The sequence below is a fragment of the Pygoscelis adeliae genome, unplaced genomic scaffold (assembly GCF_000699105.1).
Source record: "Pygoscelis adeliae isolate BGI_AS28 unplaced genomic scaffold, ASM69910v1 Scaffold420, whole genome shotgun sequence".
Taxonomy (NCBI): Eukaryota; Metazoa; Chordata; class Aves; order Sphenisciformes; family Spheniscidae; genus Pygoscelis; species Pygoscelis adeliae.
This window is the reverse complement of record NW_008823871.1, coordinates 221,530-237,147: the sequence shown is the minus strand read 5'-3', so window position 1 is coordinate 237,147 and position 15,618 is coordinate 221,530. Positions and strand designations below refer to the sequence as shown.

The window sequence follows — 15,618 nt, the reverse complement described above, 5'->3', positions numbered from 1 at the left end:
TCTGAAGGAAGGGTCGAGTGCAGGAAGGAGTTGGCAGAAGCGCCTTCACTTTCTGCTTTCTCATTCAAGCTGTATAGAATAAAAGACAGATGCCTTTGCTGTCCACGTGATGGCACTATTTCAACACTCTTTTTCCCTTCTGAGTGCTGCGGTTTAACTTTTGCCTTAACAAGCACAAACTTCTGGGTATTTCCAGTATGAATTTTGCGGGATAAAAGAGCAAGAACATAAAAGCTTGCAGGGGGACAGACTGAGCAGCTGGGGCTACAGAGGAACGAACTACCAACAGGGAGCCTGGCAGGTGAGTGGCACATGGACGGGATTTCAATTGCATGCCAGCAGAGGGAAGCCAGAGCACCAACAGCCGACGAATTGCAAACTGAGGCCGCCTGGACTCAAACAGCATGCCAACACAAAAGGCCAAAAGCATGACAAGCACACCGAAGAGGGGAAGGTGAAGCACCAACAGATGAGTACAGATTGCAAATCGAGGGAGCTCATAAATCAGCGTGCCAACGCATGTGCCCAGAAGCCCAAACAATACAGCAGCAGAGGGAAGACAGGCTGACAACAGCGTGCCAACGGTCAGGAATAGATCACACATGGCACAGCAATGAGGGAAACGGAGCAGCTACGCTGTGTCAGCCCACATGAACTGCCTTCTGCTGGAAACCGTTCAGTTCAGTCATTGGTCACAGGTATCAAGAAACAGCCTTCTGGACAAGCAGAAAAGGATTTTTCCTTTCTCTAGGTGTGTAGAAAGAAGAGTTAGAGAAGGCTAGTCCACAGGAAAACAGTTTCCAAATGTAAAAGTGAGAGGAAAGTTGTGCCTCCAGTAATCCCGAGGCTAGCAAAATGCTGCAGGAAATGAGGGAAACAGTAGCTGCTTGTTTAGGGAAACTGTTAGGAAAATAGGTTGGGGTACTGGTGTGGGGAGTGAGAGGGAAGAATCCCTTCCCCTGCGCACATTCAAGAAGAGAATTTTCTTCAGGTGACCTACTGCCTCCCATGGCAGCCACTCCACTGAGGATTGCTGCTAAAACTGGGGGGAATTGGTTAAACATAGTTGCAGAGCGCACCAACCCAGCTCTTGTCCTCCATCACTAGTGCCCATAGCTGCTATTCCAGCCATCCAGGTAGGTGGAGAAGCATCTTTCCCTGCCTGGACTTTGCAGGCCTGGGTTTAGCCAGCTTTGAGAAAGGTATTTCTGCTCTAGCACACTCAGGGGTCAGCTGGTCTAGGGGAGTTGTGCGAGCATATGTGTGTGTCCATCACTGTGGTGGTATCATCTTTGGTAACAGCTAGTGTGGCCAAATTCACCATCCTGCTATAGATTCCAGACTGGCACCCCCTGACTGCACATATCCAGCTGCACCAGGGCTGATTTGAGCCTGTTCCCTGTCCCTTGCTTCCAGTAAACAGGTCTGTCTGTGTCAGTATTTCTCTCAGAAATGTTTTTCCTGGTTCATTAAAGGCAGATGGGATCTGGCAAGCAGCAGTTCTTCTTGCCAATGCCAGTCAGTCGCTTTTCAGGTCATTATGCCTTAAAATAATTCAAAGCTCCTTATTAATACACTGAGGCAGGAATGACTAATTGCAACCCACATAACAGAGCTGTGGATAACAGTAACTGGGTACTGATAAGCACTGGTCCCAGTTGCAGAAATATGGGGCAGAGGGGTTGGTGAACACCAAGTTGCTTTTATCTGCGCTTTTCTCCTTCTCTCAAACCTCCTCTGTCCTTTCCAGTGTCTTCCCACGCCCACATGGGTTAGAAAGCACAGTGCTGTGTCAGTTCCCTTTGCCCATCTGATGGGGAGCACTCACTGTTACATTAGTGCAACCTCTGCTTCTTAGTTCAGCTTTCTGCTTTGCTTCCACAGAGATCCTTTTTCCACGTAAGCTGGGTTATGTCAGCCACTGACCTGGGACACAATCCTGCATTGCCAAAATGGTCCCTAATCAGCGGGGCACTTAGCACCACTGAACCATCGTAAATGCTGATTCTTGGTGTACAGCAAGCCCGTGGCACATTTTTGGACCTTTAGCCAGAGGTGGAAAAAGCAAATGCCTGGAGAGGGTCAGAGTAGAAACACTCCAGCTTCGCCCACCCATCAGCAATCCTCCCATGGGTAGCATCAGCATGGAGGGCAGGCTGCAGAGCGCACTCACCCTTGCTGGTGGCTGAAGGTGTTGGGCTAGCAATTAGCAACTACTGGAGAGTTCTCATAGTCCCATGGGAAACGTTTGCTGGAGATAACCCTAAGCTACTGGAGGAACCATGCTTACATGGCAAACACAGGGCGCACTCCCACCCTCTGTTATCAGACAAATTGCACTTGTAATTTCTGGGCAAATAGCTTTATTGCAGTAAGGAGGAAAGCTTTCCACATCTCAATCTCCACCTTCAGCAAAAGTGCAGCTCCTGAAGTCCACACAGCAAGGGCAGCACTCCTCAGAGAAAAGAGAGCAGAACTGAGCACCAGCAACACTGGCACAAGGAGATGTACAGAAATAAAGTATGGACCAAGAGGATAAAAGCCTCCTTGGAAATCATTTGTGCTTTGGTGTACGTGCAGGTCCCAGAAGCCATACTTTGGTTTCTCTCTTTCAAGGGTTTATCTGGAGTAATAGCAGCAATGTGGAGATTGGCTTGTAGGGGAAGGGCAGGATTATTTATTCGTTTTGCTTCTCTACCAGGAGACTTATCTTGTTGCAATGCTGTGCTGTTGTGCTATGCTGAGAAAGTGAGATAAACAGTGATCCAAGCTCCTTCTGCTGCATCCCTGTCTTGGACACTCCTGAGCTTTTTACTGTAAGTTAAACACTCAACAGCCCATGTCTGCCCTGTAGCTAGCCCTAAAATGAGAAAACCAGGAGCAGCACAAATTTTGTGCTGATAGATCAGAAGATGCAAATGCACACAGCCATATTCTCAGACAGTGGAAATCAGCCCAGCTTTTGGTTGCCAGGTGGGGGAAGAGATTGGTTGATGGGAGGTGTAAATCTAGACCAGACCATCAAACACTTTTCTCCCCATGCTGCCTGGAAATGGTGTGCTCACTTTGCTGAATTGGGGCTTTATGGCAGGACCATATTGAAGACAATATTGCTGAAAGATGAGGGAGGATGGAGGGAGAAGGGGCTGTCACCCCTTGAAGTCAATCCAGAGGTCAGCAGGCTTCCTAGCTCAAGCCTGAACTCATAAGCCAAGCACAACAGAGCTGACTTGCTCTCAGTGAACCACCTCTGCTCTCAGGCTGCATCTCAGCGCTAGGCGAAGCTTAAAAGATGGTATTTTACCAGAAAAAAGAGCCTGCTGGGCTCCTCATGAGTGGAGAAAGGTGGTATGCAGAGGGGTTGGCATCTGAGACAAGAGAGGAGCAGAGAAATGGCAGTGCCGGCTGGCACTTGGAGGCAATGCTGACCTCCACCTTCAGCAGCAATGATAAAAGCGACACCTTGAGCCCTGTTGGACAAGAGAAACAATGGGAAACAACATGCTGACCCCACATCCAGCACCCCTGGAATGATACCCATTGCTGCCAAAAGCCCAGAGAGCTGGAAATACCCCTGGCATTTTGTAGGCAGGTCCTGGCAGGAGCTCTTCTTTTCCCTGACATATAGGACACAGACAGCTAAAGAAGTACAGCACAATTAGTGGTTTTATGACATAGAAAAACTGATGACAAAGTCCTTCAGTAAAGAACATGTGATCAGTCCTTGCTTACCAGTGACGGAGGAAACAGCAGCTCCTGAGCTTGTAAACTCCTGGCTGCTGGCAGGACGAGGACCATAGTGGCACATGCCAGCTGCTTGTGCTGGGAGCACAGAGTCTGGCACGGCGGAGAGCAGAGCCAAGCCCTAAAGTGAGCTCCTGGATAGAGTCATACGAGCAACTGCAGGGTCAGGGTGACTTGCGCTGGCTTACGCCCTGCAGCTGGCATCAAACTGTGACACCCTAAAGGGAACAGCCAAGCAGTCAGTGCTGGCTTATTTACCCACCAAGAGGAGATGAAAACTGGGTTGTATAATTAAATTGCTACCGTGAGCTGGACTAACTGCTTCAAAGTCAGTTCAGCTACATCTCTGCTGTACCTGCAGCCAGTTTGGGAAATGTGATGTAAGGGACTCCAGGGGGAACAGGCAGGAAGGTCGAGACATGTTCCCCCCCACCCAAAATCCTAAGTGGTATTTCAAGGTCTCACTAAAAGGTTGAATTAGCTGTAATCTCTTCCAGCTTTAATCTCTGCATTTGGACAAGCAGGACAGGCAACCTCGTCCTCCTGCATTCCTGTTTCCCCCCTGAGCAGAAAGATGGGCTTCATGTCAGCAAAGCAGCTGAGATTCCCCCATTTGGGGGGGGGAGAGTGCAGGCCTATTTTCATTATACGTCACTGTTGTCTTCTGTCACTGTATCTGTGCAAGACATGTTGACTATCACTTTCGCAGCTGGGAGTGATGAGCTCTCTGAAGCAAAGGACACTCTCAGCCCTCTGAGGTGATCATCCTCGTAATAATCATCTTCCTCCTCCTCCTCCTCCTCCTCATTTTTCTGCAGATCTTGGCCACTGTCATCATCACCATCTGCTGCATTGTCCTTAATCACTTCAACCCTCTCTCCAGCATCTGGATCCACATCAGTCTTAAACCACACAGCTTTGTAGCCATCATTCGCCACGTGCCTGTCTGTCTTGAGGATAGACTTCACTTCTTTCTCATGCTCAGTCTCTTCTTCCACTTCTTCCTCTTTCTCTTCCTGGACAAGGATGATGGTGGAAGCTATGGAAGCCTTTGGGAGGCTATCAGTTTCTTCTGCATTGGAAGAGGGCAAGGAAAGTACTCTCTGCTCTGGCACATGTGTCATCGACTGGACACTGCCGTTTTCTGATGTCTCATGCTGTTTGGCGCTCACATCTGGGTGTTCATCTTGCATGTAAGACTGGTTCTGGTAACACCCAGAGATTTTCTGGGAGAACTACAGGAGGAGAAACACCTTGTCATTGTAGTGGAAGGAAAAGACACGGGGGGGGGGGGGTTTTTAGACTGAACTCCCACTCAGTAAAGCTTCAGCTTGTTTTGCAGTTAGACCTATTTGAAGCCTGACAAAGATACAGTTCCCTAGAACAGCTATTTTTTATTGACTCCATTTCTGGATTTTTTCAGATAAGCATAGGCATGTTTTCCAGGAGGGCTGAGCACAGCAATGTATACCGATTTGTACCTATCTATTTGAGGTATTACTCTGGAGTGGGATTTACCTTACTCAGGATGAAGGACTGTTGTTATTCACCTGAGCTATCTGCTCTGGACTCGTGTTGTAGTCAGTGGAGTCTAGGCTCCTCACAGTCCCATCCTAAGGCAGAGACCAACATCTGATCAGATGAATTACACCCTAAACTGCAAAGCAAGCAGACTGCCCATGTTAATAGCTCAAGTGCAGACAACTGTCTAAGCTCAGGCTTTAGGATGGGATGTGAAGGGACCTTTCTCTCCATTGACTACGGAGGGAGGATGAACAGCGGTTTATACGCAGACACCTGTTTTTCAGATACCACCTCTGATATGTGTCACATTCATCCTAGATTTTGTGCTCATTGGAGCTGTGGTACTCTCCTTACCGTGTCTGCTCATCATCTCCCACATGGCTCCAGCCTCAGGGGGCAGAAAAGAACAACAGCAAGCAACACCAAAGCAATGCTACCTTTGCAAACATTGTCTCAGGAGTGATTCATCACCTTCACACAAACATGTGTAGTATTTGGACAGCCCATCCATACTTTAAAACCTCCTCAGATCCCACTTTCTAAGTCTAAGAAGTTCTTAAAGTGAGTCAGGTACAAACAAGGCACTTACTTACCTTTTTCCTTATCAGGTATTTGACTGGTTTTCCATACCACTTAAATATCATCACTCCAAGGAAGACTAAGGCAATTAATAGCAGTGCTGCTAATGTACCACCTAAGATAGCCATATCCTGAGCAGTGTATATCTTAGAGGAGGTTACAGCTACAAGAAAAACAAACCAGTGTTACAAAGCCTAAAAAAGGCAGCTAGCTTTTTTAACACAACACTTCATTGTGGGAGAAGCTCCAACCAATTTTTGATGAGCAAAGAGGCATCCTGTGCTGCAGACTGTGACAGTGGTAGATTTAATGTCACAGAAGACCATTTGTTTGCTGTCATGAAAGCAGAGGAGTTTTTTTTAAGGTGACCACTCACAGAATATTTTAACTTCCAATAAGTTACATGAAGTGGAAATAGCATCCATTTACAGGACAATGACTTTTCCCCCATGATTTAACTAAGCTAACATATATGTGGCTGTATTAGGCAAGCAGATGTTACACGGAGTAAAGCTAGGTAGATCTTGTACTTTCCCACTTCACCCATTTACACCAGCATGCAAAAATGAGGATGTTTGTGCATATGTATGTGAAAATGCAAAGCTTCCTGTAATCTGGAACGTCACCTCTGATACTGATGAGCACATTAAAATAGGAAATGAAAAAGCATAATAGAAAATAGAAAAAGCATTAGAAGGTCCCCAGGACAGGAAACCCTTTCCTGCCCTTTTTGTAGCTGTAGCAATATACACCAGCCTTCTCAGGAGTGGCTTATGCTTTCAGCCACTGGTCAGTGTAAGCATATTTGTATGGAGATCAACATTAAGTGGAAAGACAGTAACTTCCTCAAGGTTAATCAGCTTTGCTTGTTGTTGTCAGTAAGATTCTTTATTTTTAAGTCTTCCAGCTTCATTTTGTAGTGTAAATTAGTCTCTTTAAAGTTTAATGATTAATGAAACACAGTTTTGTTCTCCTGCTGACATGTTTATGACAATGGACTTTGAGTATTCCCTCCGCATTTGATTGCACACTCAGTTTATCATTAATATGCTGGTGAGGGTTTAGGACAAGTGAATTTTTGCTTCTTAATCATGTCTCCTAGGGAGCCACAGCCCACAGAGCTCATGTGAAACTCCACCACCCTTAACTCCTGTGCTGTGCAGCACGCAGTGCCTCTGTGAAAGCTAGCTCAGCTTGGTGGAATGACTCACCTTGAGATCCGTGTGAGCTGGCTCCAGCACCGGTGTCTCAGAAACCAGAGGCCAATGTACAGTTACCACTTCCCAGAAGGAGAGTATATTAAAAATGACTCTAGTTTCTCCCTGGATATTGGAACGCTCAGTAAAGCACTCTCCAGCCCATTGCATGCACATTCCTTAACACCACCTCTTAGAGCTGAAGGTTAAATATCCTACAGATTGGCCAGGCAAATGGTAATCTCAGCTCTGTTTAGGCCATTCCAGGGTGCTGGCTATATATACAATTCCGCTTATAGGCTCTGAGCCATTCAGTATAATTTCAATCTACTTTTTTGCATAGTCACCAGCATCATTATTTTCTGGGTTTAAATAGCAAGGGCAACATTTAAAAGTTGCATAGAAGTGTTGGTACATCTGGAGCATTTGCAGCTCTGTGTACTGACACCTGAACTAGCTTTCTGCTGAGCTGGACTGTGCCCTTAAATTGGGTTTAGGTAGTTTTTATGCAGCCAGTGTTTTTAGCTGTGAAGTGACACTACCTTTAGGGAATCCAAATTTACACCCAGGAGCCCCCTTTTTTTTTTCCTCCAGAAATCCACGATGGTCATGGTTCAGAGGGTGAAGTAATGGAAGAGCCCAACCAGGAACTTCAATCACATGGAGAAACCAATGGAGTCTGGGCATTATCTGCCTATCCTGATGTGAAAATGCATGTTATTGGTTCTTCTTAATCAAAAGCATAAGAAGCTTCATAAGCTTCAAATCTAACTGATTTATAAGATCTATTTAAGAGCCATTTCTAAGAAGTATGGAAGTGTAAGCTATTTTTACATCAACAAAGCCAAATGATAGCTGGAGGGTTATGTATGTAGCCTCATGTCTATCTTATTTCTCATGGGTCATTTCTCCTGGGAAGACCTTAAAATCTTGGAGTATAAGAACTTGACCTGAGTAGAAAATGCTTTGGCTCATGAGGAAGCCTGGCTTTGTGGGCGTGTGCCGGCTTCTGTTTGCTCTGCATAAGACAGGAAATAACATTGCAGTTTTCTCTATTTTTGGCTAAAAAGGAGCAATGATGTACCAAGGAGTCACGGCAACCCTCCTTTGCCATCATAAGACACCCTAGGTTATTTCTGACCCACAAAACAGCATGAAGCAACCCCAGGTTTAGCTTTGGAATAACAGGAAAAGACAGCACAATACACAGCACTACTTAAAGTCTCAGGAGGCTGTTTGAGGCAGGCGGTGACTACATCATAAGGATGTTGTTTGAGTGTTTTCTCTCTTATAGCCACCATAGAACCTCCTGTAGGCATGGGGTTGGCCTCAGCCCGGGTCCACAGACTTCAGTGGGTGACCTGTCATTGCCAGTTTGCCCACAGAAGTGGAAAAGACTCCCCAGTCATCTCCACAAAGCAAAAAACAAAGAGACACCCAGCCTACCTGGGGCACAGACGACCTCCACCACGATTACAGTGCTCGCCTCCTGCAGGCTCACTTTATCTTTTCCAACAGCCTATGTGAACATGGGAAAGAGATAGCTTAGGGATTTCCTGGATCTCCAGCTCACTCTCAAGGTATGTGGTGGGCCCTTTGTGGACAAAGTACCTTGTCCATAACCTCACCACATCCTCACAATAGCCCTGCATTGTAGCTGGACAATCTGGTCACAGAGGAAGAAGAGCTGTGAAGATTCCCAGGTGCATTGTTTGTGTACAGCTTTGCAGTACAGTGCTGTACACAGAAAATGAGGCAGTGTGGGGCAGGCAGCAGTATGTGTTGGCACCTCTCTCTGCCCTGCCTGTGTAGGTAAAACAATGCTACAGTCAAGCTGGCTCAAATAGCTCCATAGGGCATGGCATTGTGCTAGGCAAGCCTTAGGGAGCCAGTTGTCACTGGCAGGCAGATGGACAAAGTGAACATCTAGCTTCCTAGAAAGTCGGAAGTTATTAACTGCTTCCTTTGACCTGAGCAAAAAAAAGTACTGGATTTACCAAAGGATTTCCAAGTTTGGGGCTGTAGCCATTAGAGCTGGGGTATATGCCAGCAATCATACCCTACCCATACCTACACATCAACCTCCTACCCAATTGCTCAACCTCCTTTTTTTGTTAATCAGAATCAGAGTGTGGGAGGGGGGGGCTCCTAAAATCTCCCCAGCTGACTTTTTGCTTGTTTCCAATGATATTTTTCATAGGATTGGAGAAACAATTTTACAGCTAGCACCAGATGTAGCCTGTATCTCACAGAATAAATTTGCTACCACTTAATCTCCCTCCATCCCTATATATTTATGATGCAAGTGGTTGGGGCAAGGACTGTCTTTTCATTATATCCCTTACCTAATGGAATTCCACCCTTGGTGCTTCTCTACTAGAAATTACCCCTCCCTTCCACAACCCTGGCAAGATAATGAAGAAAGTTGCCCTACCTCGATGGTTACAGTTACCGGTGACTCCAGCATCATGTTTGTCAGGATGAGTCCATCTTTGGTTGCGATGAAATCGGTGCTGTTTTTTATGTAGTACTCAATGTTTGGGTTGACTTTCTGAAGAGCCAGAAAAGTGAATGATCAAATCACACTGTGCTTTGCATGCATCTTTGTAACAACCCATTGGCAGGACTTGTTAAATATGCCTGAAGTATGAGCAGGTGTATAAATAAATCTGGACTGAGGAGGTGAGAAAGGTTGAACTCAAGTGTGTTCACCCTGTTGCTCAGAGTTCAAGAATGTATCCTAAAAGTGTTGCCTCCAAAAAAATCCCAAGTCTTACCTAGCTTGTGTTGGTATCTTTAGTATTTGCCCAAGCAAAACACATCTATGCAAGGGACCTTGTAAATTTGATCAGTTCGGCCTTTAATACCATGCCAAAGGGGGATGTACATGGAGAATAATACTTGTGCTGACGTCTGCACAATTTTTTTCCTTCATGTGCTGTTATTCCTCTACTAGGTCCCCAGTCTTGTTATGGAAATAAAACTAGCACTTTTTTCTTTATTTAACAGGGAGGGATGGGAATGGCTGGTCAGTAAATCTCTTCCCTTTCCTTCTCCCAGTACGTTGTCCAAGAATGGCTCTCTCACAATGAGTCTTTACAGGGAGAAAGTTAACAATTTCCAGCCCAGGACTGCAGGTCCTTGCTAGTCTGCTGTCTTTGGACTGGCTTCTCTTCCCAGGTCAGTCCACATATAGCTCTCCTTGACCTGGCAGAGAGAGGACACCTCCGCCTGGGATCCTGCCACCGTGAACTCTACAAGGAAACACTTCACCCAGCCCTAATTCAGATCTGGACTTGTTCACAGTATTTGCTAACCCTGGGCTTTACTCAGAATGCTGTTTTGCAGTGGATCAGCTCACCTACATAGATCTGGGTGGGACTGGCTTTTGGAAGAGAGGAGTCCAGAAGCTTCTCCACATTACATCACACCATAAGTGGTTCTGATCTATGTGGAATTTCCAGGGAAATATACTACGGAACACTAGAGAAAAACATGTGTTTGCCTCTCCCCACCTCCCCTTCCTCATGTTTTCTGATCCTGCTTTAAGCCTGAAGCAGTGAGAAAGAATACAGTGCATTTTCTGTTTCTTACATTAGGGAAATCATCATCCGCTGCTGTTATCATCAGGGGGCTTGAAAGATCACCAGCTTGCAAGACAAAGCTTCTTGGGGCCACACCAACAAATACTGTCCCGTTGTAGATCCTGCTCTCAAAGTACGGTGCGTGATTACTTTTATTGATGACCTTAATCTCTACGCTGGCTATGGAGTATTTCTGTATGTTGTTGACCTGGGTGGCCTGGGGGAGGGGGGGGAGAGAGAGAGAGAGAGAGAGAGATGCTAGCCTTTTCCTATTAGTGATAAGACATAAAAGGATAGGCTTGATCTGAAGCCCATTGCAACCCATGGGGTTCTTTCCATCATTTTCAGTGAGCTTTGAGCCAGGCCTGTCACAGGTGGCCTTATGGTTTGGAGTCCTTGTGTTTTAGCTTGCTTCGGCTGTTGGCCCTCCACACAGTCTTGGTCTAGTCCCAAAGTCTAGATATGACCCTCCATAAGGGCCACACCTGGACAAATTGCCATGCTCCAGTACAAAGCAGTGAGATTCCAGCACCAGCAGGCAGAATCTGCTCATCTTCCTGAGGGTTTGGGTCAGTTCATTTACTGCCTGAGAGTCCACATCTTCCTGGGTATGTATACACAGGGAGTGTTTTTCAACTCCCTCCTTTGCTCTTGAGCTGTAGCCAAAAGAGGAGCTTGTCTCTAGGGTTGAGTTACATTAACTACTGTAACACAAGCTCCAGTCATGCCTAAAGAAAGCCTTCCAGTTATGCTCCTCCATACTTTCAACTCAGCAGGATGTCCCCATTCAGTTAATTTGCTTTGATGTTGCAACCCACACATAAGGGAAAATGCCTATTAACTTCTGCAAGAGCTTTGTGTGTAAGTTGGTATAAGACACCGGTCAAATAGTAGGCCCTTCCAAAAGAAAGGGTGTAACTGAGTTAGCTTTAAGTATTAATATAATTAACTCCTGTCACATCAAGACTGCTTCTTCCCAGAAAGACAGCTATGCTGGGTTGTTGTCTGCAATGTCATCAGACTTACCATGACTTGCAATAGGTACGAGTCTGGGGAAGTTGCTAATTTGTTCATAGTTAGATTCCCTGTGTCTGCATCCACTGAGAATACTTTGTCTGTATCCCCTAAAGAAAATGGAAAGACTATTCAATTACCAGATACCTTCATAAAGTGACCTGGGCTCATTGACTCATTTTTTCACATCTTAGAGACAATATCCCCAGGGCATAATGCTGTTTTCCTTGCCTGCCTGGCTGCTCCAAGGGCTGGGAGTGCTGGCCAGGGATTCAGAGGGACTCAACAGACAAAAAACATTGAGAAGATGTGTGTGAACCCAACTAGATGAGGTAGGACAGCAAAGCTTTGCATTTCCAGTGCCTAGGCCCAGATACAGCCAGCGTAAATTCTGCTAAGTGCCTAGAGCCTAGAGACTCTGGTGCAATTTGAGGACTGAAGGTCTCCAGTTCCCTAACCCAAACCCAAACCCTAACTGAACCCAAACTGTACTTCAGGAGAGATGAGGGAAGGATTATTCCCATTTTAAAGGCAAGAAACCAATCTACAAAGAATAGTAGACAAAATTGTCTCGAATAGCTCTAGGCATTTAAAGGGAAGGCATCTCTACCTGACCTTGTTACCTATATTGTGAAGAGAAAATGGCATCTCAGTGCATGATTTATCCGACTTAGTGTGAACATTGGCCTCAACGTGAGCTGCATTCTGCTCTGGAAATGCCTATATCTCTCTACTGACTACAAAAGGAGCCTAGACACAGAAACCTTCTTGTATTGATGTAGGGGTAGAAATCAGCTTCCTACATCTCTAATCTGTATTTGAATCATGAAAACATCTATGTTGGATATATGTTAAAAAATAAGCAAAATTTTTAGTTCTCTTCCTCACTCTGAGACACTGTGGGCTGTATTTAGACAAGGACTCCCCAGTCTGGGGTTCCCTATTGACTGTGGGGTAGGGAGGCCACACTACATCCAAAATGCCAGTGGAATTTAAAGTTCTTTAATGTATTTATTATAAGGAGGATCATAGAATCATAGAATAGTTTGGGTTGGAAGGGACCTCTAAAGGTCATCTAGTCCAACCCCCCTGCCATGGGCAGGGACATCTTCAACTAGATCAGGTTGCTCAGAGCCCCGTCCAACCTGACCTTGAATGTTTCCAGGGATGGGGCATCCACAGATGTGTTGCCATGTGGCATAGGTAAAGGGAGATGAACAAGTGGTTGCTCCACCTGACCAATATGATCTACTTTTGCCTTGATAGTTATTTAAAACCCCACTATTGTTTAAAAAAAAAAAAAAAGAAAAAAATCAAAAAGAAAAAAAGAAATCGTTTGAATTAAATAAATGTCCCCATCAATGATTGGGCAATCAGTTGACTGTATTCAAGTAATTTTTGTGAAATCAAGACTAAAACAGGGCAGATTAGACAGTGGCAATGTGCTGGGGAATAAAAACATAATTCTTGGCAATGAATGAAAATTATGCTGATGATGTGGGAATTTTAGGTTCACCTCAAAGACTGAATGAAAGTGGTGTGACCAGACTGACAAAATCAAGTCTAAAAGCTTAAAGATAAAATGTCTCACCTCCCAAAAAAACAAAGTCCTTTTGAAACAGATTTCATGGAGATTGGTTTGTGGGACTGTAATTCTCTTTTTCTTCCTCTCTGTACAGTCTGTTTCTTCTACTTAATCCACAATGTTCTGTGGATCTAGTTATGTTTCTGTGGCAGAAACAGAGGGACAAATCCCCAGGCCCTCAAGTCTCAAGTGCCGTGGAGGGTACCTCCTCTTGGCAGGTAATGTAGGGGACATATGAGCAATGCAGTTTGTGGAAGGTGACAACTTCTACTCACCACCAACAATACTGTACACGATTTTTTCATTTAAAGTGTAGTCAGGATCAATAGCATAGATAGGCCCCGGCTCTAGGATGAGTGGTTCCGTCTGCAATAGCAAGGCAAAGCATTACATACCACACTACAGCACCAAATTAACATTTGCAGCATTCTCCCATCCCAGCATGGCTCTGGTGGTTTTGTCTGGGCAGAATGGCATTTATTCCTGGGAAATGGCTGTAGCAGGGCAGAGATGAGACAGCCTAGAGCAAAGGGTTTTCCAGCTCTCGCCTATCCTGTGATGTGCTGCAGGAACAAGGACAAGCAGTGCTGCTTGGGGTGAGGAAGCCTCCACTTTCCAGGATGATGAAGGCTCCCTGTCATGCTGAATCATCTGCATTTATGACTGGAGATCAGCACGGGCTCATGGAAATTATTAGGCACTACCCACTGGGAATAGCATCTGGATATTGTTTGAGAATAGCATCAAGGATACTGTTTCATCATGCCTGCTTACCGACATCTCGGAGATATTGACCCTCCCAGTATAGGGGCTGCTGATGCAAATGCTCTTGTCCGTGTTAATGAAGGTACAGGGTAGGAACCAAGGTGGTTTGGTGTCAGCTTCTTCAATAAATATGTTTATTGTTGTGGTAGCTGTGTTGGTGGTGTCGGTGCTGCCCACAGGCCTGTCCTGTACCCAAAGGCAAGGCATACTCGTGAGATGCAAGTTTTATTGCCAAAAGAAGAACCCATCTGCAAAAGCCAGTGGCCCAGGGTATTTTAGCTGTTGTAACTCCACTCTGCCTAAGGCTTAGCAGTTTATGTGAGATTAGCTAAAGCAGTGAATTCTCTCATTCGGCTGACAAAGGTGGACTGAATGCAAGGCTGGACACTGTCACTGTGTAATTATGGAGGGTGGAGGGCTGCTCCAAATTCACCGCCCCCAGTATCCACCCTCCCTCCTGCCATCCCAGAGATCTCCCATTCAGACTTACCCTTCAGTTAAGAGAGACTGGGGCAAACAAGGCATTTTGTTCCTTCTAAAGAACTTACCCTTGCATACAAGACCAACGTTGTCGAATTAAATTTCTCATAGTCCAATGTTTTTTGTAAATAAATTTCTGGGTTATTAACTCCTTTTATGGCAAAATAACCATCTGTGCCCTGGGGGGGGAAAAGGAAAAACCCTACTAGCAGACTCAATCACAGACATGTTCGAAATACTGCTCATCGCTGTGTTTGTCATCCCAATCAGACCTTTAAGCCTGGGACCTGAGGCAGGGGGGCAGTGTGAGAATGCCAGATCTAGTTAATCTTTGGTATTGCACACTGGAGTTGCCTGGCTTGTCAGAAAGGTTTGTTCATGTTCCTATGAGTTTTATTCTCCAAGATCCCCTGCTTTGCCTGCCTACCTGCTCAGCAGGTATTGGATGAAATCTTTTACCTAATTTATTTCCTACACTCAGAGATCCTTGATTTTGGTTCCATGACAGCCAAGCGATCTCACATCCATGCACAAAACAGATCAAAGATGGCTCAGCCTCTGAGAACTGGCCAGATCACTTGCCTTAGCCTAACACAGCTGAACTTTGGAAGCAACTGTAAAGATAAACTGAAATATCATAAGTTGCATTTTACTCTATAACCTTCTGCACTTGCTTTGGTTCTCCTTTAATCTTATGTCTTGACTAGGATTCCTCTGGCTTTCTAAATCCCCCTGGATTTACACCAGTGTGAGTGCAAAATTTGGTCCCATAGCTGAAATTCAAAATCTTGTGGTTTCTGTTCACAGCCCTTAAAATCCCTGGTGTTATGGAGGTAATGGAGGCAGAATGTCAGACACTGCCTGCTCAGTCCACAATGCTTTTTAAAAATGTAAATACACATTTTGTTTTTCTCTTGAATTTACTTTTTTTTTTGTAGTTTCTAGCCCTTGCACTCTAGGCCGGCATCAATTTAACTGTGCATACAATTAATTTCCCATGTTATCAAGCAAACCACTTAAAAGCAAATAAACTAAGGCACTAAACTGGGACCTGAGGAAAGTGGAGTCTGCCTTTGGCTTTGTCAAAGACTCTTTCTGTGATCTTGGGCAGCTCATGTTATCTCCACCCTGCATGGACACTGTAGAC

The 15,618-nt window shown here is 45.3% G+C and overlaps 1 protein-coding gene across 1 annotated transcript in view; it reads right to left on the bottom strand.

Moving 5' to 3' along the window:
- Window positions 1-4,388: 4,388 nt before the first annotated feature.
- CDHR5 (cadherin-related family member 5) overlaps window positions 4,389-15,618 on the bottom strand; it is a 13,726-nt gene continuing 2,496 nt past the window's right edge. The window contains exons 6-14 of the mRNA XM_009333840.1: window positions 14,540-14,650; window positions 14,001-14,177; window positions 13,502-13,592; window positions 11,654-11,751; window positions 10,638-10,844; window positions 9,478-9,594; window positions 8,490-8,562; window positions 5,862-6,010; window positions 4,389-4,979 (exon numbers count right to left, since the gene is read on the bottom strand). Of these exons, the coding sequence (XP_009332115.1) occupies window positions 4,389-4,979; window positions 5,862-6,010; window positions 8,490-8,562; window positions 9,478-9,594; window positions 10,638-10,844; window positions 11,654-11,751; window positions 13,502-13,592; window positions 14,001-14,177; window positions 14,540-14,650 (1,614 nt within the window). The remainder of the gene's footprint in view (window positions 4,980-5,861; window positions 6,011-8,489; window positions 8,563-9,477; window positions 9,595-10,637; window positions 10,845-11,653; window positions 11,752-13,501; window positions 13,593-14,000; window positions 14,178-14,539; window positions 14,651-15,618) is intronic.